The sequence below is a fragment of the Clupea harengus genome, chromosome 19, assembly GCF_900700415.2.
Source record: "Clupea harengus chromosome 19, Ch_v2.0.2, whole genome shotgun sequence".
Classification (NCBI taxonomy): Eukaryota; Metazoa; Chordata; class Actinopteri; order Clupeiformes; family Clupeidae; genus Clupea; species Clupea harengus.
Genome location: NC_045170.1, coordinates 17189354 through 17211996, shown reverse-complemented (window position 1 = coordinate 17211996; position 22643 = coordinate 17189354). Strand labels below are relative to the sequence as shown.

Below are 22643 nucleotides of genomic sequence, written 5' to 3'. Positions count from 1 at the left end.
TTGTCATAAATTTTCCTCTTGCAGCCACGTCCAGGGAGGTTGGCTACAGTCCCCTGGACCTTAAACTTCTGAATAATATGTGCAACTGTTGTCACAGGAATAGCTGCTTGGAGATGGTCTTATAGCCTTTACCGTTAACATGCTTGTCTATAATTTTCTTTCTAATCTCCTGAGACAACTCTGTCCTTAGCTTTCTGTGGTCCATGTTCAGTGTGGTACACACCATGATACCAAACACCACAGTGACTACTTTTCACCATTTTAAATAGGCAGACTGACTGATTACAAGTTTGAAGAAGCCTGTAATGCTAATTAGAGGACACACCTTAGTTTAACATGTCTCTATGGTCAAATTATTTTAAATCTTTTCTAGGGGTACCATCATTTTTGTCCAGGCCAGTTTAATTCTTTTTTTTTTTTTTATTATTCTGTTGAACCACAATTCAAAAGCAATGTCTGATTTTCATTAGTTCATTTTCAGTATTTTTTTAATTTATTATTACTTCTGTCAGTTTCAAGTTATTTCAGTGACCATTGTGGCTTTTTCTTCCTTTGACGGAAGGGTACCAACAATTTTGTCCACGTCTGTATATCATATGTGAGTGTGTCTGTGTGTGTGTGTGTGTGTGTGTGTGTGTGTGTGTGTGTGTGTATGTTTTGAATATACATACATATATAATATAAGTTGGTGTACTTTGCACTTTGAGATGTGCCATTTCTATGGTCACACTTGAATGCTTAGCTATGTAAGCTTTCCCTCAGAGCCAGGAAGGGATGTTTATTTGAGCTTTGCTGGTGGCATCTCAAACTGAGCTGACATCCAGAGTCAACTGAGTCCACTGCTCTGTGTGGGACTTATATCCGAGATCCACGTCTTCGCGTGTGTGGCCTCAGTCTCATTCCTAGGCATGGCGTGGTCACTGAGAGCTGAAGGAATAGAAGAACGCACCCCGTGCATAAGTGAATGCCTAAAGACTTCCAGCTTTTCCATTTACAGCACTATATTTTAATATATTTCCCTGCCGTGCTGGGACTCGGTGATAAATGTCGCTGTAAATCCCAGCAGACAAGCAGCTCTTGTGTGACTTCTTGTTTCGTTTGTGCAAAATCAAAATGTAGAACAAAACGTGGCGGAAAAAAATAAAGAGGGCTGAAAATAAGAACCCTGACCCCTTACTAAATGAAACTCCATCCGTTTATCTTTGTCATCTTTAAGCAGAATAAATGTACCACTTAATGAAGTGACGGCATGATAAGGAGGAGTTCTATCTTCGATAATGAAATCATTCTGCCCTGTTAATCCCTTGCTGGAGGCAGCCTGGCGCAGCGACTCACTTGTGTGCAGGTGTCTCCGTCATCTTGGCTAATTCTCATGCAAATTTGTCTCTCAAATCCAAGTTTGTTATTGCTTCTCCTTAAGGGTGTGATGTTATTGAAAATAAACATCCTAACATTACATATATGGTGTTGGGGAGGGCATTGTGACCTAATATTTAAGCTATGGTTTCAAACTTGTGTCTGAGTTTCAGTGAAGACTTGGTGTCTGTTTGGTGTGTGTGTGTGTTTGAGTGTCAATATGTGTTTGTGTGTGTGTGTTTGAGAGAGAGAGCGAGAGAGAGCGAGAGAGAGCGAGATCGAGAGCGAGAGAGAGATTGTTAGGAACCGAGGTGCCTCTTGTGATTTATAACACTAAGAGGCAGAAATCAATACCAGGGCACCCAATTATTAATGAAGCCAATATACGGAGGGCAGGTTGGGGGGGTTGGGGGGGGGGGGGATGAGGCAGTGCTGCGTGGCTGTGGATTTGAATGCAAAATCTGTGATTATCATCCCTACAAATGCAATCTGGTGCCTTTCCTGAGGCTGAAATAGCTTCCGCTTCACTGTGCCTGGCTTCGTGATGGAGCTGATGAAGTACTTCTTCACGCTCACACATACAGTGGGACGAGAACAAGCACTCTGTCAGGAAGTTGTCAACGCTCTTTGTCATCTCATAGAGTATCTATTCTTCCGTTCTCCTGGCCTCTGTGATGGCTGTGTGAATGTGTGTGAGAGAGAGAGGGGGAGAGATTCGGATGGGTGGAAGCAGCTGTGAGGCAGGTGTGGGCATCCATGCTGCTATTATCTGGTTCATTCTCGTAATGTTTTCCCTCACAATAGAAGGGAAACCACCAGGGGGCCACCTGTATGGCTATTCAGTGTTGATGTATTTCACGTGTAATGTTTATGGCAGGGTCATGCATCTTGTAATCTCTGTGGTATTGCGTTGTCCTTGGGATATTCATTATGCTTGTACATTTTGTGTGCAGATTATCGATTGTCAGTTTGTGGGACTTGAGATAAATCCATGGTGATGCCATGAGATGTGTGCTATTAATAGATGCTGTGACTGCTCAGGGTTCATTATTATTGCGTGCGCTGTTTGGCATTGTGCTGTGCTGTGCTGTGCATGGAGCATGAGAGGTGAAGGAGTGTGTAAGCGAATGTGATGGGACCATTGTGATCGTGATGTGGTTAACGAGAGGCGTGCGTACAGGGCGAGGGGCAAGGCCCCCCCCCCCCCCCACCCCTTCCTCACTAATCTTCCTCCCCTACTGAGCCCCCCATCTCTGCCTCGGATGATCCTGTACACCCAGCATTCTGAAGCCTAGCTGTTAGCAGCTCGAGCCGGTATACTGCTGCTGCTCCCAGGGCTCCTGTCCTCTGAACCTCGGTGTTCTCCACCCCAGGCCTCTGTGTTCTCAGGCAGGGCCGGGTTGTTTTTTTTTTTTGGGGGGGGGGGGTTGTCTCGAGAGGCCCGACGGAAGGTCTGCTGCATTATTCATCCCCATCCTCCCTCCCTTTCTTCACCCTCTTCTCTTCTCTTCTCTCTCCTTCCTCTCTCCTCCCCTAGCTTTGCCTAGCGTGCGCGGTTGTTCTCTTGCGTCGGCTCCCGAGAGAACAGGCAGTCTTAGAAGACCTCGGGCTCTGCATCGCATTGCACTCTCGCTGGCTGCCGTGACTTTGCCTTTGCCCCCAAACTTTGACAGATCAGCCCAGCAGGGTGCAGCGCAGTTTAGTGCGGTTTCAGCTTCACTGTTTGGGTAACATCAACTGCACCATATTACACACACACACACACTCACATACACCCTTACATACAAACGCACACACACATATCCCCCCCCCCCCCCCCACACACACACACATGAAATGATGGTCATATTTCCCTACACTGTTGTTGTGCAGTGACTTCATCTTGAGCTCACGGCCCTGCGTGACTTCAGAAAGCCCTGCTGTGTCGGTGCTATGCAGAGCTGCTTTTAGGTGAGTCAACGTGAGTTCACCTTTTTTTTTTTTTTTTTTTACTTTTACAAACACTTCACCTTGCTCACTTACCTTATCTCCTCTTTCCACAATCCCTTGCAGCCCTCGGAGCTGCGGATCTGACTTGACCCATGGTTTGTGCAATTCTGTGCAGTGGAAAACTGCAACCTGCTTTAGAAGCTTTGGCATGAAGCTAGACCATACACACAGGCACTATGCACTATCACAAACACACACACACACAGCAGGCAGGGTGAGTGATCTACTGAAGGGCCTACTATAGAAGCAGCATGATCACTGCCAGAACCAGCATACTGTGTGAGAAACATGTGCATTTGTGTGTAGGTATCTGTACTGATAAGTGGTGACCCCCTCATCTGTGTGTGTGTGTGTGTGTGTGTGAATATATATATATATATATATATATATATATATGTCATACAGATAGATAGATAGATATACCCTCAAATTTGAGAGGTTTTCTGTCCAGAGAAGGGCATTTTTTCCATAACACGCACACATTTTCCCTCTTCTTGTTGAGTGCTGTGTACGGGCCGTGTCCTCAGCCCAATCCCTGCAGGTGTGTGAAGAGGTGCAGAGAGGGGTCGTGCCTGTGGAGTCGTACCCGCAGCGTCTGACACAGCCAGCCATGTAATGGGAAACGCAGGAGGTGAAGGCCTGGACTGTGTGACCTCCCCCCCCCCCCTTCCGCATCTCCCCCTCCTCTCTTTCATTTAGTCTTTCTGTTATGTGTGTATTCACACTGCGTTCACCTTCCCTCTCTCTCTCTTTTTTTTTGCCTCAGGTTAAAAGGACCTTGTTCACACTGAGAAATATACTTCCATCTTGGACTTTGCAAAACTAAGAATTCTTTTCAATTCTTTATTAAGGACAGCTTTTAGTTTTCCTGTGCTGAATCTAACCCTCTGTGCCCTTCACACAGCTCACCCATGAGGGAGCTACACACACCTCTTACTCACGCTCACGAACATTAAACCTTAAAAGACTATAATAATGTTTCCTGTGGGAAAGCTAGTATCAAACTCCTGACAAATTCAGCCTGACATGAATGTTGGCGGAATTATCAAAACTGCAGGTCTTGTACGGTCACAACTCAAAAATGTTCAACACGGTCGTGTCTCCTCAAGGATTTCTGAGACACAATTTAACGAAAATGTTCACGTGCTCCAGTGGAGTAGATGTAGGCAATCACAGAGATTTTCTCATTTAATCAATTTTTAATGTAAACAGCAGATTGATGGACTCAGCCAATAACAATGGGAGAAAATAAAATTCTACAAGTAATAACCATAATAATTTTTTTCAATTAAATTAAATAGGAATTTCCAAAAGGTGTCATGGTCCCAGAATAAAAACAAATTTAAAAAACCTAAAGAAACCAAAAAAATGTCTTCCCTTTACTGACAAATGTACATACATACGATGGTCCCCCCATAACACTGACTACTTGGCAGCTTCACAACCATTACAGAAGAGTCAGACCAGCTTACAAAATCACACGAGTGGAAAGCTCGGTATTGCTCTGGAACGATCCAGCAGTCTTTGCCCTGAACCAGTATGGGTGACCAGGAACAGGAGAAAGACACCATGAGACAAAGAAAGAAAAACAGGGAGAAAGAATGAAAGAAAAAGGAAAGCAAGCAGACTGGGCAAGGATGATTAAGTACTGTAGGTGTAGTCATGACGACGATGTTGATATACGGTTGTAAAGGAGGCAGTGCTCAGTGACCACAGCCTGGTTAATAACAGTCTACAGGTACGTGAAAGCGGAGGAGGAACAAAAAAAAAAAAAGAGACACCAGATAATACAACTCTCTTTCCCTTCTTACACTTCCCTTCACCCCATCCTTCACCCCCCCCCCCCCCCCAACGCTCTTCTCATACCCTTTCCAGACTTTAGCTGCCACTTGTGTGGGATGGGTGGCGTATTGGTGAACAATAGTTCAGTAGCAGTTACCCCACCACACCACTTGACCTACACTCTCCCTCACGGCAATGCCAGTGAGGACCCTAGGGTTACAACAGCCTGAGAACGACATGAAAGCTTAACGGGGAAACACCATGACCGAGCTCAAGAATACAGCATTTCTATGAGAACTGGGCGACTTCCTCAGAAGACCCTGGATGTATCTGTGGAGACGAAGGAGGGAACAAGTGAGGACAGGGAGCATTGGAGGGGGAGGTTGGATGGATGAATGGAGTCAGGTGTTGGTTGGTGTCTCCTCCATTGTTGCGTGTGACGTTAGTGGCAGGTTCCCCAAGGCTGAGTTCATATTTATGGTCGAAAGTCGGTGCACCTATTGAGAAGCTTGCTTTTCTTTTTTTAAAGACAGCTTTAGCAAAGAGAAAAGTGAAATCTTTTTTTTTTTTCTTGTTCATTTTTTCATTGCAACAGTTTGTCTAAAAGTTTTTTTTTTCATTTAAAACTTCCAGTAACAATTTTTTTCAGAGAGAAAAAAGGAAATATTGGTCCAGTGGGTGTTTGTTCTGTTTTCAGTTACAGTCATAGACAAAGTCATAGTTGCTAGGCTCCTTGGGAATGGGGGGCGGAGCCTCTGGGATCTGGATGTTCTCCAGGTCCAGGAGGCGGAGTTTCATCTCCATGTTGAGGAGGGTGTCCAGGTCGCTCTTGGTGAACTCGCTGGTCATCTCCTTCCCTAGCAGGGCATTCAGCCCATCTGTCCACACACAGTACTGCAAGACAAGCAGGAGGAAAAGATTTACATAAATATTTAGATAGATAGAGAGATAAATAGCTTTAATGATCCCCAAAGGAAAATTGCAGTGTTGCAGCAGCAATTTACATTAATCCCAAAATAATAAGGCATGTAAAAAAAAAAAACAGAATTAACAAATGTGTGTGTGCATATATATATATATATATATATATATATACATATACATATACATATACACACACACACACACACACACACACACACACACACACACACACACACACACACACACACACACACACACACACACACACACACACAAACACACACACACACACACACACACAAACTACTAGATAAAATAAAGAATTGGATTCGCTGCAAGTTAAATGTAGAATGTGCATTGTGCATTGCCACTCAGGATAAGCTTCCTCTCCCAGTAGAGAGGGGAGTCATTATATTGCTATTGCGGTGGGCAGCGATAACTTCCTGTAGCGGTCCTTATTTCAACAACTCTAACTGGAGAGCCTCTAACTGAAAACACTCTGCTGTCTGACCAGCCGCCGTGCATGTGAGGTGTTTGCAGTTTTTCAACATCCTTCTCTCAACAACCAACTCTAGGGGCTCCAGAGCAGTCCCCAGCACAGAGCCAGCCTTCTGTATGAGCTTGTTCAGTGTATTACTGTCACTGGCTCTGATGCTGCTGCCCCAACAGATGGCTGCAAACAAATTGCACTTGCAACAACAGACTGGTAAAAGATATGCAACACCTTGCTGCACACATTGAAGGATTTATGCTTCCTCAATAACTAGTCTTCTCTGTCCCTTCCTGTAGACAGCCTTCGTGTTACATTTCCATCCTGGGAGAAGAGGTGGAGGTAGGCTACTGATACCTGGGTGTTCACCTTGACAACAGACTGGACTGGAAACGTGTGTTCAGCCTAGTCTGTGTCTAACTAAAAAGCCTCCTAAAAATGAGGATTATATATCCTTTCCCTATGATGTATGTGTGGTTGTTACCTTGTGTTAAGCACATTTAATTTCACATTCAGAATATTATCCAATTGTTAGTTGACTTAACCTGGGTCATTACTTTGGTGTCATAAGACAATAAGCTGGCTGTTAGCCTTTAGCATATTAGCAAGTAGAAAGCCATGATTAAGCTTTGAAGTTGCACTGAAGGCCTGACTATGCCTCCAACTCACCTCGTGTTTGTCAGGGGCAATGAAGTTTAAGTACTCATCGGACTCGTAGAGGACGGAGAAGGCCAGCTCCAGCACTTCCTGTTGAGGAGAGGGGGATAGAGAAAGGGAGAGGGAGAGGGAGAGATTGTCAATAGAACGTTAATGAGTCAGCTGTGTCAGTGTTCCTCCCTCCCGCCGAGCTGCCTGCCACCCTTCTCCCCCTGCACAGATTTGCCGAGCAGATGGCTGGCTGTCGCGCGCTCACCGCTCCTCCTGCCGGGGCTCAAGGGGACGGTGATGGGACAGGACAGCAGGCCCGGGGGACGCCAACAGCCCCCAGACTTCAGGACTAACTCGGTTCTTTGACGGGCCAGGGAAAAGCACGCAGAACAGTTCTGTCAGAGGACATCGTACACAAGCTAAGACTGAGGCAGTGCACAGTATCCTTAAAGGAGCTATAATGGTGCTGTTGCCTGTAGTAAAACATGTCCCATTGACACACTGACAATGTGACAAAAGCAGAGCTAAGAGCCATGTCTAAGTTACGTCGTAGATGCACTTCCATTTCCTTACGATATCATCCATACATTTATTGATGATGGACTACGCATGACTACACATCCACTGTATCTGCTCACTTCCCCTTTACTGACTCATCCTGCACTTGTTCAAGCACTTCACTTCACTTCACTTTCTCCTTCATACCAGTGCATTCAAAAGGTGCGTTGTGTTCTCCTGAACAAAAAGGCCATCCTGTAAATGCAATTCTAATTCAATACTAAAATCATCCTCCTCACATTCGCTCTGATGACCCGATCTATTCACATCTATCTATTCACGTCACCTCGGCTGACTTTCACTTTCCTTCCTCCATCCCCGATGGAAAAAAAAGACTGAATAAAACAGGCCGTGCCTTCTGGACCGGCTGTAGTGGCGTCGTCACGGCAGCAGTGAAGCTGGCACACGTGTGGGTCCCTGTGGACCCGGGCTGAGGCACCGCTCCAGACGGGGCGGACTTTCCCCTTCGTCCTCTGCCACGAGCGATGGTGCGGCTGGCTGCCCGCGCGTCGGCACATTTCCAACCGCGGCGGGCGAAAAAAAAAAAAAAAGCGAGACAGATCGAGGACACGTGCCTGGCCGCCAAGCCCTCCGTGTCATCGTTCCACGTCAGCCTCCTTCTCCTTCAGCCCATCGTTTCTTCCGTTATATCGGCAAACTAATAAAAGTCGTCCAGGAGGAGGAAGGCGCAGCGGTCTTTTATCTTCCCTTCTATATTTACCCCCTACCCCTCATCCGTCAACATCTGAGCTCTGAGGCGAAGCGCTACAGAGGGGATTTGTGGCTTTGAAGCGCCGCTAAAACCACAGGGAGGCAACTTCTTACCACCACCAAAAAGAACCAACAACTTCCGTGGAAATTGTTGACAAACAAGATAAAAACATAGGCGGAGAAGAAAACACTGCCTGGGAAATGACTGACTGATTCATTGAACGACCCACTGCTGTCTAGCCTCAAACCATTCGCTCCACCCCACTTCCTCTTTGCAGTCACGGGCGCCATTGCAACGTGGAAGATAGCATCCTGTCGTGTGTTTGTTGGGGGAGAGGTATGTGTGCACGTAGGGGGGAGGGGGGGGTGTTACTCGTGAGGAAGACAGACAAGGGATGATTGGAGCTCATGTTCCTGTCAGGAGAACACCAACGCTGGAGGACACCTTTGTCTGGAGGAGACACACATGCACACACACACACACACGCACGCAGACACACACACACACACAGACACAGACAATGATCACATACCTTGTTCTGCTTGAGAGCTCCTTTCTCCTTCATGTGAGGGCAGTCCTTGCCTGTGACGACAGCTTTGATGTCAGCCACGGGTACTGCACAGGAAGAGAGACAAGAGCAGAGTAGTTAGACAGATTATCCATCACAGACAGACACACAGACACACACAGACAGACTGTAACGGTGCGGCTGCCCATTACCGCTACGGAGATACAATCCTGGGCTAACACGAACACACTGGACAGCGCGGGGTACAAACATACGTTTATTGGCACACAAACACTACCAACATATTGCACCGCGATCACGACCACCTCGGTAAAGATACATACACTGAAAATACCGACACTGAAAGGCCTTCCCTTCAACGCGTGGCAGGCGTTGTACAGGGCTGGACAGTGGCAGAGTACTGACAGTGACGGCCAGATGCAGCACAATGGACCGACCCGATGGAAAGTCGGGAAGAACTTTTGAACTGTTGTCGAATGGAACGTCAGACGTGCCCACGTCAAGTTGGTGGGATGAGAGGGGTGCGTAGTGTGTATGAGTGATTATTTAGAGTATGTATTAATAGAATATTATTGTCTTTGGGTAAACACGGCTGTTTGCACCTATGTAAATGTATTTTTGTGATTAGTCAGGAATAGAGATATGTATTAATTGATGTATGATGTGGCAATGGTTCAGGCCGGTTGTATAAAATGCCGGCGCAGAACAGGTGTCGAGAGCGAGAGTCAGGGGAACAACTTCCCACCCCTTTGTGACGACTATAGGCGAATTGTTTAGTTTGGAGAGCGACGAATTCTTAAGTTAACTTCTTATGATTGACAGTTACTTGTTTAATTTGGAGCTGAATTGTTTAGGGTTTATTTATTTATTGAGAATCATTGTTTGGAGTTTTTGTTTCGTTTTGTTTTTTTCTCCATTCTGGCATGTTTGGCCGACGAAACACGGATATAAAACATTTGCCATTTCAACAAAACATCCCAGACACTGCCTCCCGTTTTTTGTTACATCGCCGCGAGGCCATCCCGGCTACACAGACAGACAGACATTACAGACATTACCCTTCTGAGACCAACATTACAGTGCATGACAGAGGTCAGTGCTCTATGGTGAGGGCAAAGGCTATTTATTGAATGCAAACAGAGGGAGGGTGTGTGGGGCAGGCAGGGACACTTACGCTTCTCCTGCAGTGAATCATGGGGCACCTCTCCCTGGGGGCTCTCCTCCAGATCACCATAGTGCAGGACTTTATGATTAGGAGACAGGCGACAGTACCAGAACTTATCTACAGAGAGAGACAAAAGCAAGAGGAAGAAGACAGTTAGAACAAAATCCGAATGCAAACCCACATAAATCAGCTGTACCCAGTAACACGCGTTATACATAGAGGCAGAACTCAATGATTACGTTGACGATACTACTATTAGATGACAAACTTGCTCCCATTCCTCAAAAACAGTCACTTCTGTGTCCCCCGTCTTAGAAACTAAGGCTGGCGTGTCTGGGCCCACGTCTCAGGGTCCCGGTGCTGCCTGCTGGCGTGCCACTACAGGAGCCTCAGGCCTGGCACCACACTGCAATGTGCAACGGGCCGCACAGCACAGACCAGAGCAGACCGGGCCGGCCCCAGGCATGCCCTTTACACAAGCGGCCAATCCAATACATAATTGTTGAAAATAGATGCCTGGCAGCACAGCGTGTGTGTGTTTGTGTGTGTGTGTGTGTGTGTGTGTGTGTGTGTGTGAGAGAGAGAGAGAGAGAGAGAGAGAGAAAGTGAGAAGTTATTATATATGTACATATGGGATAGTATGACGGCCAAAAAAAGATGGCATGACAGACAAAGCGAGGAGAAGGACGGAAGAAAGCATTAAATAAAGGACAATTTTAAACAGAAATAACAAGTGACAGACTGATGGAGTATTTCAATGGGGGGTGGGTGGGTGGATGGGGGGTTGGTGTAATGAGACAGCTTGTTCATTAGGCACTAGTCCTCCCGCCGCAGCCGAATGAGGCTGGTTTATTTACCAAACGGACGTGCTCGTGCCGAAGCTCTCTGCCCGGATCTGCAGCCCCACCATCTGTACATGCCGTTCCCAGCCTCGCACACATCGCCAGAATGAATAATTAAACACACGCCACACATGATGCGCATGCATGCACACGACCGCTGCACACATTACTGGCCATCAGGAACCGCTTATCGAAAGACCGCTCTATGCTCTCAGGCTTTTACATTCATCTCCACCTTCTTTTTGATGGAGGCGTTCGTAGAACTTCCATGACGGCAAAAATGAGTTACCGTACCAGGCCAAGCGGGTCAGGGGAATGACGTGGGGTTCACTTATGGGGTGACAGATGAATATTTGATGTGCAGAGATAATTGGACAGGACTGAGTGGCGGCTCCTCGGGCAAGGCCACTTTACGAAGTGGCTGCCTGCAAGCTAGCCGTTAGCCAGCCGCTGGCCTGTGCCACTGTGATTGGCCCTCAGGCACTCCGGCATGCCCTGTAGCTGCTCCAGAAAGGGGACTGCCCAGAGCTACAGGCTCCCACAGGCTAGACAGCCCAGATAAAGGCCTGCCTGACCAACTGATTCTGGGCAGTACTTGATACATTTCATCATTTGGGCCCTGATTGAGTTAAACCTACAGCTTACAGGTACACAATTGTGTGTGTGACAACAAAAGAAAATCCCATTTTGATGTGGTGTGGTGGAGTAGGAAGATGTGTATAATTTAGGCTAGACACAATTCTCACTTCTGGGAAAAGAGTGTGCCTGTTTTTGCACAAACAAACCCCCGGAAATCAGGGGATATAGCAACACCCTAGGTTTTAAGAGAGGTTTTGGGAAAATGTGCCCTTCATTCGAGTGTCACAAATTTCACCTGAAAATCTTCGGATAATAATACGTGATATGTATGGTCCAAATACGCAAACATAGCCTTAAGTCTAAGGACTAGTAAGCCTGTGCGAATTGGCTTGATACATATTAAGGATCTAAAGTGAGACCAGAGTGGTGTGCAGGTTCTTTATGTTTTTTTTTCACACTCATGAAAGCACTCGGGATGGGCCACAGAAACAGCAACAAAAGCGAGAGCCTCACAGGCACGTGACCCGCATCTTGGAAGCCCACACAGCGATGACTCCCCCGAGCATCGAGAGCTCTACGGAGGAGAGCAACACGGAACGAGAGGCTGACGGTGTTTGTCATCTCAAACTGATGCTGCTGCTTTGGAACGAAGAGCCAAGCTCACACATCCACCCAGTGAGAAAACAGCACGGGAGAAGAGAGGAGCACTTACAGCCAATTAAAAACTAAAAGTTCATTTTAAAGCTTTTCAAGAACTGTGAGCCCTTAGCAAGTAATATCATCCAGAGGACACCAGCTGCCGTCTCCACACGGCTGGAGCTGATCCACAGTCAGTGTGAATCGGAATCAAGTGACTAATAAAATATGGGGGAGATACGCGTTCCTCGGCCACCGTGGTCGGAGGAGATATTTAAAGCATATCAGCTGTAAAAACAGGCGAGGTGACTGTGGTAAATCAACACGCGTGAGCCTTCACCGAGCGTCCGTAAACAGAGAGGCGTGTGGTGTGGCGCGGCGCTATAACAAGCTGCCATGTCTGGATGTATCACCACACATCCACGCACACACACACACACCAAAATAAAAGCAAACACAAAAATAACACGCACACTTTGTCCAATCACACTCTCCTCCCCCATATTCACTGATGCCTGATAGTGTGATTGTGAGTGTGAGTGTGAGTGTGTGTGTGTGTGTGTGTGTGTGTGTGTGCCTCTGCAGTGTGAGTGCACCACTGACTGAACAAACGATCCTCTCAAAATGCCATTCGAGGCCATTCCACTTGCCGCCCCAAGCAGGCTGGCTACTCGCTTCCAGCCTGATAGCCAATTCATTACCTCATTTGACTTACGAGTAGGGTTGGGTACCGAGAACCGGTACCAATATGGAACCGGTTCCAATACAACCGGTACCTACCCGGACCGAAATGCAACGCAGATTTCGGTGCTTCATTACGGTGCCTGAGCCAATTGAACACGGTCGCTAGGCAGATTCCGTGGGGCACATGTAAAACTGCCCCAGCTCCCAATGTAAACTTTGTCCTGTGTCGCTCACGCTCATTGGTGTTTTCATAGCAACATACAGTGAAGAGCAGGCAGCATTTCACAGAGCAAGCACAAACAGAACTAGCCATCAACCTTTTAACAGAGAAAATACCGAAAGGTAAACGGTCAAAAGTGTGGCTGTATTTCGCACAAAAAGATTCAAACATCGCGACGTGCAGCAAATGCAACAAAATAATTGCGTGGAAAGAGGGGAGAGAAGGCAAGAGTCAACGGCAGATCAGCAACCGAAGACTGAAAAATAAACGAGATGACAGCTAAGCTACCAACGGTAGTCTCTTAAAGGGGCAGTACACATTTTCTCGTACTCAGTGTGTTCAAGTAACAAGATTAACTATGAACAAGATAGAAAAGATAGGTATAAACAAATCATAAAATGGTGAAATTTCATGAAATAAATGCAAACAAAATCATACATTTTTGACTCCAAAGGCAAATATGGTCATATTTTTGCAAAAGAAGTTTGAAGCTGTTTTTTGTATTTATTTATATGTATTTAAGTATACTATAAACTGTTGTTTACAGTTAATATAATGTTCATAATTTGAAGTTAAAAAGTTTGAAGCTGTAGTTGGAAGCCAAGTGTTTTGTATGTATTTATATTTATAATATACTTTAAACAGTTAATATATTGTTCAATTTGAAGAAAAAAGCCTTTCTTTAATGTCGTCAATCGTCGCTTTGTGCTTTAAAAAAAAAAAGTATCGGTTCCGGCACCGTTTAGGCACCGGTATCGTTTTAAAAGTATCGGTTATGTACCGGTATCGGATAAAAACCAAACGATACCCATCCCTACTTACGAGACAATTGGTTTTGATTTTGAAGTGGGCGATTCTCTTAACCCAACAAAAAACGCAGAGAAGGCAACGCGTCAGTTTTGATTTCACTCAACTCGGCTAGCTTTGAAGATGGTAATGATGATACACGAGAAGCTTCTGGAAAAAGGTTTGACGCTCGTACGGGCAAATGCACTAAATGGAGAGCGAAAGAGAGAGGTGGCAAAAGAATGAGACATACTTTTTCGAAAGGACGCATTATAGGGAATGAAGAATGAAGAATGACTGACTTGGAATTGGAATTCATGTTACTTCAATAGGAGAGAAAGGGAATGAAAAAGAGAGGGGGTCGCAAGGGAGGAAAAGCAGAAAGGAGAGAGAGAGAGTACAGGAAGGGAATACAAAAAGAGACGTTTGGGTCCGTGAATGATTTAATCCTGTCTGACTCGGAGGGGAGAGCAGCCAGCTGAGATCGCAGAGCAGCTATCTCTCCCTGTCTGCCTGTCCTCTGTCCTCTCTCCCCTCCGCTCGTGTTAAAGAGGATACGAGGCCACGACTGTCCCCCCAAAACACTCCGGCACAAACCTGTTAAAGCTTCACCCTCCATCCATCCAGCCACTCCTGAATGTCAGCATGCCCCACTCTCAGAGAAGGGCACTTTAAACATTCACCCGACTCCTCTACACCCCCCCTCAACCTCGTCCTCTGGCTAGGCTTAATAATAGAAGCCATAAAGAGCTACTGCGCGCCGCATCAATTTTAAAAGCCTGTTATTCGGCGGAACAGCGAAAGCCTTTTGCTTTCACGACGAAGGACACTCGCGCGACGCAGAGTGGAACAGTAGCCCTGAGCTTGCGCGATCTCTTCAACCCCCCTCGTTCGCGCGTAATTGTCGTTTGGACGTGACAGAGGCCGACGACCCTCCTTATGCCGCGCCATCGCTCCGAGGCAACAACCGCACAATCGGAGGCTTTGTGACGGTTCTCTTCACTGTGAAAGAGTCACAGCCTGGCTGACGTTCTGTTCTCTTCTGTTCTGTTCTGTTCGCTGAGAAGAAGAGAGGAGAGTAGAGGCAATGCTTTCAGAAGATGGGGGAATAGAATTAAGCCGCCCCCCCCCCCTTCCATTACTGGGATCGATTCACGCACTTCAGAGCAACGAAAGCTCGTTGGAGGCCTCTACAGAAAGAAAGAGCAAGAGCAAGAGAGTGAAAGAGAGAGAGAGCGAGCGAGAGAGAGAGCGAGACAGAGCTGGGCTGAACAAAGATGTGTGCACCATTCTGAAGAGGTTTAGTCTGTGCACCCATAAAGACACGAGACAGGAAGATGGAAGAAGCCATCTTTGCAATTAGGGAGCTTTCCAGCCCAGAGCCGTAAAGAGCGGTGCTCCGCTAGCTGCGCTACCTCAGCGGGCTAACAAAGACGGATCTATAAAGAGAAAGACAGAGGCAGAGGCTGGTGAAAGGCAAGGGCGGAAAATAGACAGAGAGAGAGAGGGAAGTAGTGAGGAGGAGAGAGTGCTGTGAGACGGAGAAGAGCAAACAAACAGTGTGGTGGAGCAGGAGGCACACACAAGGAGAGGTGATGAGAATACAGATACAGTGTTGGAGAAAGGGAGAAAGGGAAACAGAGGGAAAAAAAGGTAAAAATACCCAGTGGGATAGAAAGAGGTGGGGAGAGAGAGGATGGAGAGAATGAGGAGGAGATGGAGAGGGGAGAAAAAGGGAGGGAGCGAGGGACACACAGAGTGTGTGAGAGGGATGGAGGGGGAGAGAGAGAGAGAGAGAGAGAGAGAGGGATGGAGCAGTATGCGTACCTTGCCTCCTGCGGCTGCTGATCTTCCTGAAGCAGGTGCCGTCACATAGGCGGTTGAGGCGCTGCTGCTTGATCAGCTCCATGATCTCCGGCTGGATCTTCTCACGGAGTTCACTGCACATGGAGACAAAGGTGAGATAGTCACTCTCTCGCACACACACACACACACACACACACACACACACACACACACACACACACACACACACACACACACACACACACACACACACAGAGTACTCTCCCTCTACTCCTCCCTTTCACAAACGCAAAAGGTACACAGAGATATGCACACCTCTATGCATTCACCGCAGTGCATTCTGCCCACCAGCACGGACAAAACTCATTTCATCTCTGAATACATTACGGCATTACAGTACTTCTTACTACCGTTATTATTCTGTTCATGCAGGAAGCTGGACTTGAAACTTCAAGCGAGCATGGTGTTCTCAAACACACAGACCCACCGAAGCTGAGCACAGCAGGGAGTCCTAAATGATCTTAGCACTAAAGTTTTTATCTTGACATGTGGGAAGACCAACTGTCTCTTGTTGTCAAGTAACACTAAGCACAATGACATGCGTGCATAATATATGCACATACATTTGTACATATACATATGTATATATGTATCTGAATGCATCAATATATGTATGTGTGCAATGATGCTTGTAGGGGCTCTACTAAAGCTGAATTATGCATAGCCTTACAAGTCACGGCTGGGTAACAGCGTTTCGGTCATTAATGGGCATCGCATGAAAGCTGACACTCCCATAAAACCCCTTTCATCTTTCCGGAGTCTGCTATTGCTCATCTCTTTCTGCTTCCTTATCACCACATCGTTAATGAGAGCGCGGGAAAGGCTCGTTCACGTATCACGCGACGTCCTCATTAAAAGCTGCATTTCGCGGCGGGATTTTCGGGATGTTACCGGGCCGCTCTGTTTTTTAGTTTTTTCTTCATCGTCATACGCCATCACTGGGAAGCGAGTTAGAAAATGACAGCCGCTGACGGTGTTCTTTAAAATATCATTATATCAAATGGGGCACTTCCTCTCATAACATCCAGCCCCTATAAAAACGATACAAGTGCAATCTAATTTTTCCTGGGTGGGGGGGATCTTACAATTTCCCCATAAATGAGGCACGCTTTCCCCATTTCACACTAAGTACATCATTCATCGTCTTGAAGGACATCGTTTACTGAAGGTCAGACATGGCTCTGAAATGTCACATCCAAAATACCAAATGATCTAAAAAGGTTGCGTATTGATTATCTTTGAGGGGTTGCGTATTGATTATCTGTGAGTCGTAGTGCTTCCCTTGATGTCCAGTGGGTATCTCTGAGGGCAGTTAGTAAGCAAGTAAGTGCTTAAATGATTACCCCTGAGTCGTAGAGTCTGAAGAAGACATCCCAATAACACAGCTGGAGTAATAGTAATGGAGACTCCTCTTAGTGTAATGAGACTGGGGCAGTTGAGGGAGCACGAGTGGGCAGCGCAATTTGTAGGAAGGGGGGTAATTTGAGGTTATTGCCCATCTCCATTTCCAGTCAGGAGAAGAGGGATGCAGGTGCAGTGTGAGGAGGTGTACTGATCTGAAGAGGCACACCTTTCCCGCTCAGCCCGCTGAGGCACACTGGCTCTATTTTACTCTGCGTTTGAAAGAGTTAGACGAAATGTGCTCTGAGGTGTGCCCCTGCTAGGGTTGGTTAGCCAATGGGAGATAGCTGCTGACTATCCAATGGGAGCTAGCTGCTGACTATCCAATGGGAGATAGCTGCAAGGGTTGGATAGCCAATGGGAGATAGCTGCTGACTATCCAACAGGGGGTTTGGCCCCGGGCTGGTGTGGACGCGGCTGAATAAAATGATTCCTCTCTAACTAACCAGATGGTAGCAGGCAGGAATGGAGTTTGTCGGTAGGAAAACTGTATGATCAGGGAAAGTGTATTAAAACCGGATGTCGTCACTTTAAGCCGGTCTCTGGTTGGATAAAGCTTTTCAGCAGAAATGGACAAGGACCTTTACTTTTTAGTTGAGAAGTTGTGTTGATCGCCTGGCATGCAAACGATCGGTTTTCTTTAAATTATTATTATTTTTGTGAAGTTATACGGCTTATGTGAATAAAGCTATCTACACAACTTTTTATATGTCTACATTGACTCGTTTAGTTGTTCATGTGGTACACGTAGGTCTTAACTGAAGCTAACGCTTAGACCAACAATCCATTGGAACACATAGTAGCTAGCTAGCCTCGCTGCTAATAAGTCTAACGTTAGCATGCTAATATGAATAGACCCATTATACATTTACATTTACATTTAGTCATTTAGCAGACGCTTTTGTCCAAAGCGACGTACAAGGGAGAGAATATTCAAGCTACGAGCAATAGAACCTGGTGTAACAATAAATAAATACTACTTTACATTAGAAATATAACAAAATGAAATAAAAAGAAAGAAAGAGTGCAGAAGTGTAACTGCTGTAATTGCAAGTTACGCACTAGTCGAAGTGCCAGTTAGGACGGGAAGTGCTCTCTGAAGAGTTGGGTCTTCAAAAGCTTCTTAAAGGTAGAGAGGGACGCCCCTGCTCTGGTAGTGCTGGGCAGCTCATTCCACCAACGTGGAACTACAAATGAGAATAGTCTGGACTGCCGTGCTTGCACAGACGGCAGTGCCAAACGACGCTCACTAGAAGAGCGCAGCATCCTGGGTGTAACATTTGCCCTTACAAGAGCATTTAGGTAGGTGGGAGCAGAACCATCAAGCACTCTGTAGGCAAGCATAAGTGACTTGAACTTAATGCGAGCAGCTACAGGCAGCCAGTGGAGGTCAATGAGTAGCGGGGTGACGTGTGCCCTCTTCGGTTGGTTGAACACCAGACGCGCCGCCGCGTTCTGGATCATTTGTAGTGGTTTCACCACGCAAGCCGGCAGGCCCGTTAGGAGGGCGTTGCAGTAATCAAGGCGTGAATTCACCAAGGTTTGCACCAGCAGCTGGGTGGCATACTGGGTTAGGTACGGCCTGATTTTGCGGATGTTGAATAGCGCAAAGCGGCAGGACCTAGAGACAGAGGCAATGTGGTCCGTGAAAGTCAGTTGGTCATCAATAATGACCCCGAGGTTTCTTGCTGTTTTGGATGGAACAAGAGACAAGGAGTCAATATTGATGCTGATGTTGTGGTGGATGGCCTGTTTGGCTGGAAAGACCATCAGTTCCGTTTTGGCCAGGTTGGCCAGGTGGCTTAATGCTCAATTGACTTGTTAACCGAACTTTTACGAAGTCATACAACTAAACACACAAGTGACTTGTTAACCGAACTTTTACGAAGCTATATGACCAAACACAAAGCTAGCACTGTTAATTCCGCTATAGCTAGCCAGGTCAATTAGCTCGCCTAAGATACTGCAATTTAAGCTAACCAATTACCTCATTTCCCCCAAAACCCATCGATTACATGTGTTTGTGATGTGTAACATATATCCTTAATCAGTCATTCAAGTTATTAACGTTTATTTACCGCTAGCGATTACACGACACAAGGGTAATTCAATCGCTATTAATGTTGAACTTGAACTTCAACAACGTCACACAATATTAAAAGTCAGGCATCGGCATGGTTCCTACAGAATAAATCAAAGGTCCTTGTCCATTTCTGCTGAAAAGCTTTATCCAACCAGAGACCGGCTTAAAGTGACGACATCCGGTTTTAATACACTTTCCCTGATCATACAGTTTTCCTACCGACAGAGTTGTTCCAGATTCATCGACTGTGGGCAGGGGCGGAGATCCCATTTCATTGTAGGGGGGGACATTACATTGTCAAATTTCAGAGTGTAATTCCGGGGGGGGGACATGAAAAAATTGCTTTCACGAGAGCTAGCATAAACTGCTAAATACCGAATTATCTTATCACATTTACAAACAGAAATTCGAAGTCATTTTAGAATGATCTAAACAGCATTAAATGTACTAACACGAAATATCTATTCACAGACAAATAATGTCCAAAGTTCAAGAGAACTTGATGCTCAAAATAAGTTATAAAACAGCTCAAGAGGGAATTGAACTTTCAACCTTTTGATTACAATACGACTTCTCTACCTCCTACGCCACTGTCACTCCATATTACTATACCAGCATAGTTCATGGACCGGAGAAAAAGATGACATTAATTTAATTTCAGATAATTTAACAAATCTGGAGAGGCACTGAGATGTAGACCTACGTTTATTAACTAGCATGAACCTGCCCTGACAGGACATTGTCCTAGACTTAGCTAGCTATCTTAACTGTGTTAATTACCGGCATGCGTGTGTTATCGGCAAACGTTCACGTTGTCATGCCAACCCATGAATAAGCTTATGTATACTTGTGCATATCGATTGGAACTTCGTAAATGGAGTTTAGAAAAAAACTTCTTCTTTACATGTTCTTACTGCGTTCGAGAATGAGATAAATCTCGTTACATATCGTGTATCATAGCGGCAGCGACAGGGGACAGAGGAGGAAACAGTCTGACAATCTGACCGTGTAGGCTACTGGGCTGATTAACTGAAACACGGAGCTGCCGGTAGCCCTGCCCGTTGGAAACAGCATGTGAACCAAACCACTTTGAGGAATAGGGGGAACATGATTTTTCAATACTTAAAAACACATTTTTTTACGTCTATAATTAGCACCGCTTGTGTCGTCGTATTTTTATTTAAAAAAAAAAAAATCAAATTTTTTTTTTTTTTTTTTAGTTTTCAATGATTGTTGGGGGGGACAACTTTATGGTAGGGGGGGACACGTCCCCCCCGTCCCCCCCGGGATCTCCGCCTATGACTGTGGGAGAGAGCGTGATATGCTTTCATGTATGCAGAGCCATAAATACAGAATGTATACATTACAATACATGGGAGCCAAGAAGATGTATGTACACTTATATGCTTTGTTTTGAGAGAACATGTTTTAAAAAAGGCATGGTATGCGTGTGATTTGCTTGTCCGTGTGTCCGTGTGTGTGTGTCCATGTGTCTGTGTGTGTGTGTCCATGTGTCTGTGTGTGTGTGTGTGTGTGTGTGACTTACAGGATGGGCCGTGACTGGAAGTCCTCCTGGTTCATCCTCTCGGACTGGCGGATCTTGAGGATCTCGGTGTAGCTGAGGTTTTGTAGGCGGGTCTTGAACTGGTCCAGGGAGTTAGGCTTGACCGTCAGCGCTCGCATAATCTGCTCTCTCACCACCTGCATCACCTGTGACAGAGGGAGGGGGGGGAGGGAGGGAGGGGAGAAAGAGAGAATTAAATCCACGTGTTAGGGTTCAGAGCCTGCTTTCTAATAACTACAATCTGCCTCAAAGAATGGCATGCTGACATGATTGATGAGGGCCTGGGCGGACTATGGGAATCATGTAAGTCAATATCACTCTCTCTCTTTATCCCTCCAGGACCTACAGGTGCTCAGTTCCTCTCCTATTTCCTCTACCCAGCCAAGCCTCCCCCTCACAACAGCTTCTCTTCTCTCCAGCACAGCATCTTTCATTCATACGCTCATCTGTTCCTTCCATTCACTCGTTCCAGTTTTCTCTATTAATTTAGCTCATTTAGTTGTTTTGTTTTTTTTCCACACTCTTCACCTACACACAAACTGACTGCGGAGTTTCTGTCAGCTTTCATTTCGCTGAGAGACACTCCTCAGCATTGCTTAGCAACCACAGGCCACAGTGTTGATATTATAATAAGCTGTTTGGATGTCAACATAGTCAAATACATCAACAATTTACAATGGGAAATATCACTCTTTGCAGATACTTTGAGAATTCCTTTTAGCCAAAAAACCCTTTCAGCCTCTAAAACCCCACTACCGCAGCTTTGAAATGTTTGTTGAGAGAAGTCTTTCTGGCGAGGACGACGGTGGTGTGTGGCTAACGGCTACGCTAATGGCTCAGCGCGTAAACTCGGAGGCAGATTGAGCTCTGTGGCGTTCCAAGCTAGACTGGGCTAAGCCCAGGCTGACTGGGAGAGTCAAGGCAGATGGTGGAAAGCCATTAAGAAGTCTCAGATTCAGCATTTCAGATCTGCTTAGGACAGGAAGAGTGGCCCCAGTCCTACCATCCACCACCAGCATCAATGAAGTGGGAACAAGGCCAACCATCGCCACTGCCATTTTATATCATTCCAGAGTGCATACAAACACAGAGTAGTCCCTGCCTTCTTGTGTGTGTGTGTGTGTGTGTGTGTGTGTGTGTGTGTGTGTGTGTGTGTGTGTGAATGCCTCTGTAAACGGTGGACAGCGTATTACAGAGTTGTGGTGTGAGTAAACAGCCCAACGCCTCCTTGAGAGCACATCGACCTCCTGTGTGCGAGTCCATCGACCTCTTGTGTGCGGATCTGTGCTTCTGGGGACGCATGCTACATGTCTTTGTTTAAAAGATGAAGATGAAGGCCTCTCCCCGGACACAGAGGGTGCTGCTGCTACTGCCGCTCAGCAGACCACTGGTTCAGACTTCGACCAGCGCCTGTCAGCCCATCCATTCTGGCTCAACCAGCAAACGGCCTCGTCATGGCTTCATGGCTTTACTCTCTGGAGTCCTATCCACCAGCGCATTCTCCATCTCCACATCCAACACACACACACACACACACACACACACACACACACACTACCTTCCTGTCTAAACTACCGCGATGGTCACACAGACACACACACACACACACACACACACACACACACACACAGTACGATGCGACGTCTGTCGCCCTCCATCAAGTCTGGTCTTGCTGGCAGAGCAGAGCCGACTCGAGGGTTTGTGTGGTTATTACAGGGTGTCATCACATCTATTACTGAAGAAGATGAGCCCAAATGTGAGGATGAGGGAGGGGGGGATACAATCCACCCGCCCCCCCCCCCCAAAAAAAGCTTTAAGTAATGGCTTTG

General features: G+C 46.3%; 1 protein-coding gene across 2 annotated transcripts in view; it reads right to left on the bottom strand.

Annotated features, from left to right (window-relative positions):
- Window positions 1–4524: 4524 nt before the first annotated feature.
- Window positions 4525–22643, bottom strand: part of elmo1 (engulfment and cell motility 1 (ced-12 homolog, C. elegans)) — a 95858-nt gene continuing 77739 nt past the window's right edge. For both annotated transcript variants that reach the window (XM_031586579.2, XM_031586580.2), the window contains exons 17-22: window positions 20797–20960; window positions 15728–15840; window positions 10163–10270; window positions 8992–9074; window positions 7211–7288; window positions 4525–6021 (exon numbers count right to left, since the gene is read on the bottom strand). In XM_031586579.2, coding sequence (XP_031442439.1) covers window positions 5821–6021; window positions 7211–7288; window positions 8992–9074; window positions 10163–10270; window positions 15728–15840; window positions 20797–20960 — 747 coding nt within the window. In that variant the 3' untranslated portion in view covers window positions 4525–5820. The remainder of the gene's footprint in view (window positions 6022–7210; window positions 7289–8991; window positions 9075–10162; window positions 10271–15727; window positions 15841–20796; window positions 20961–22643) is intronic.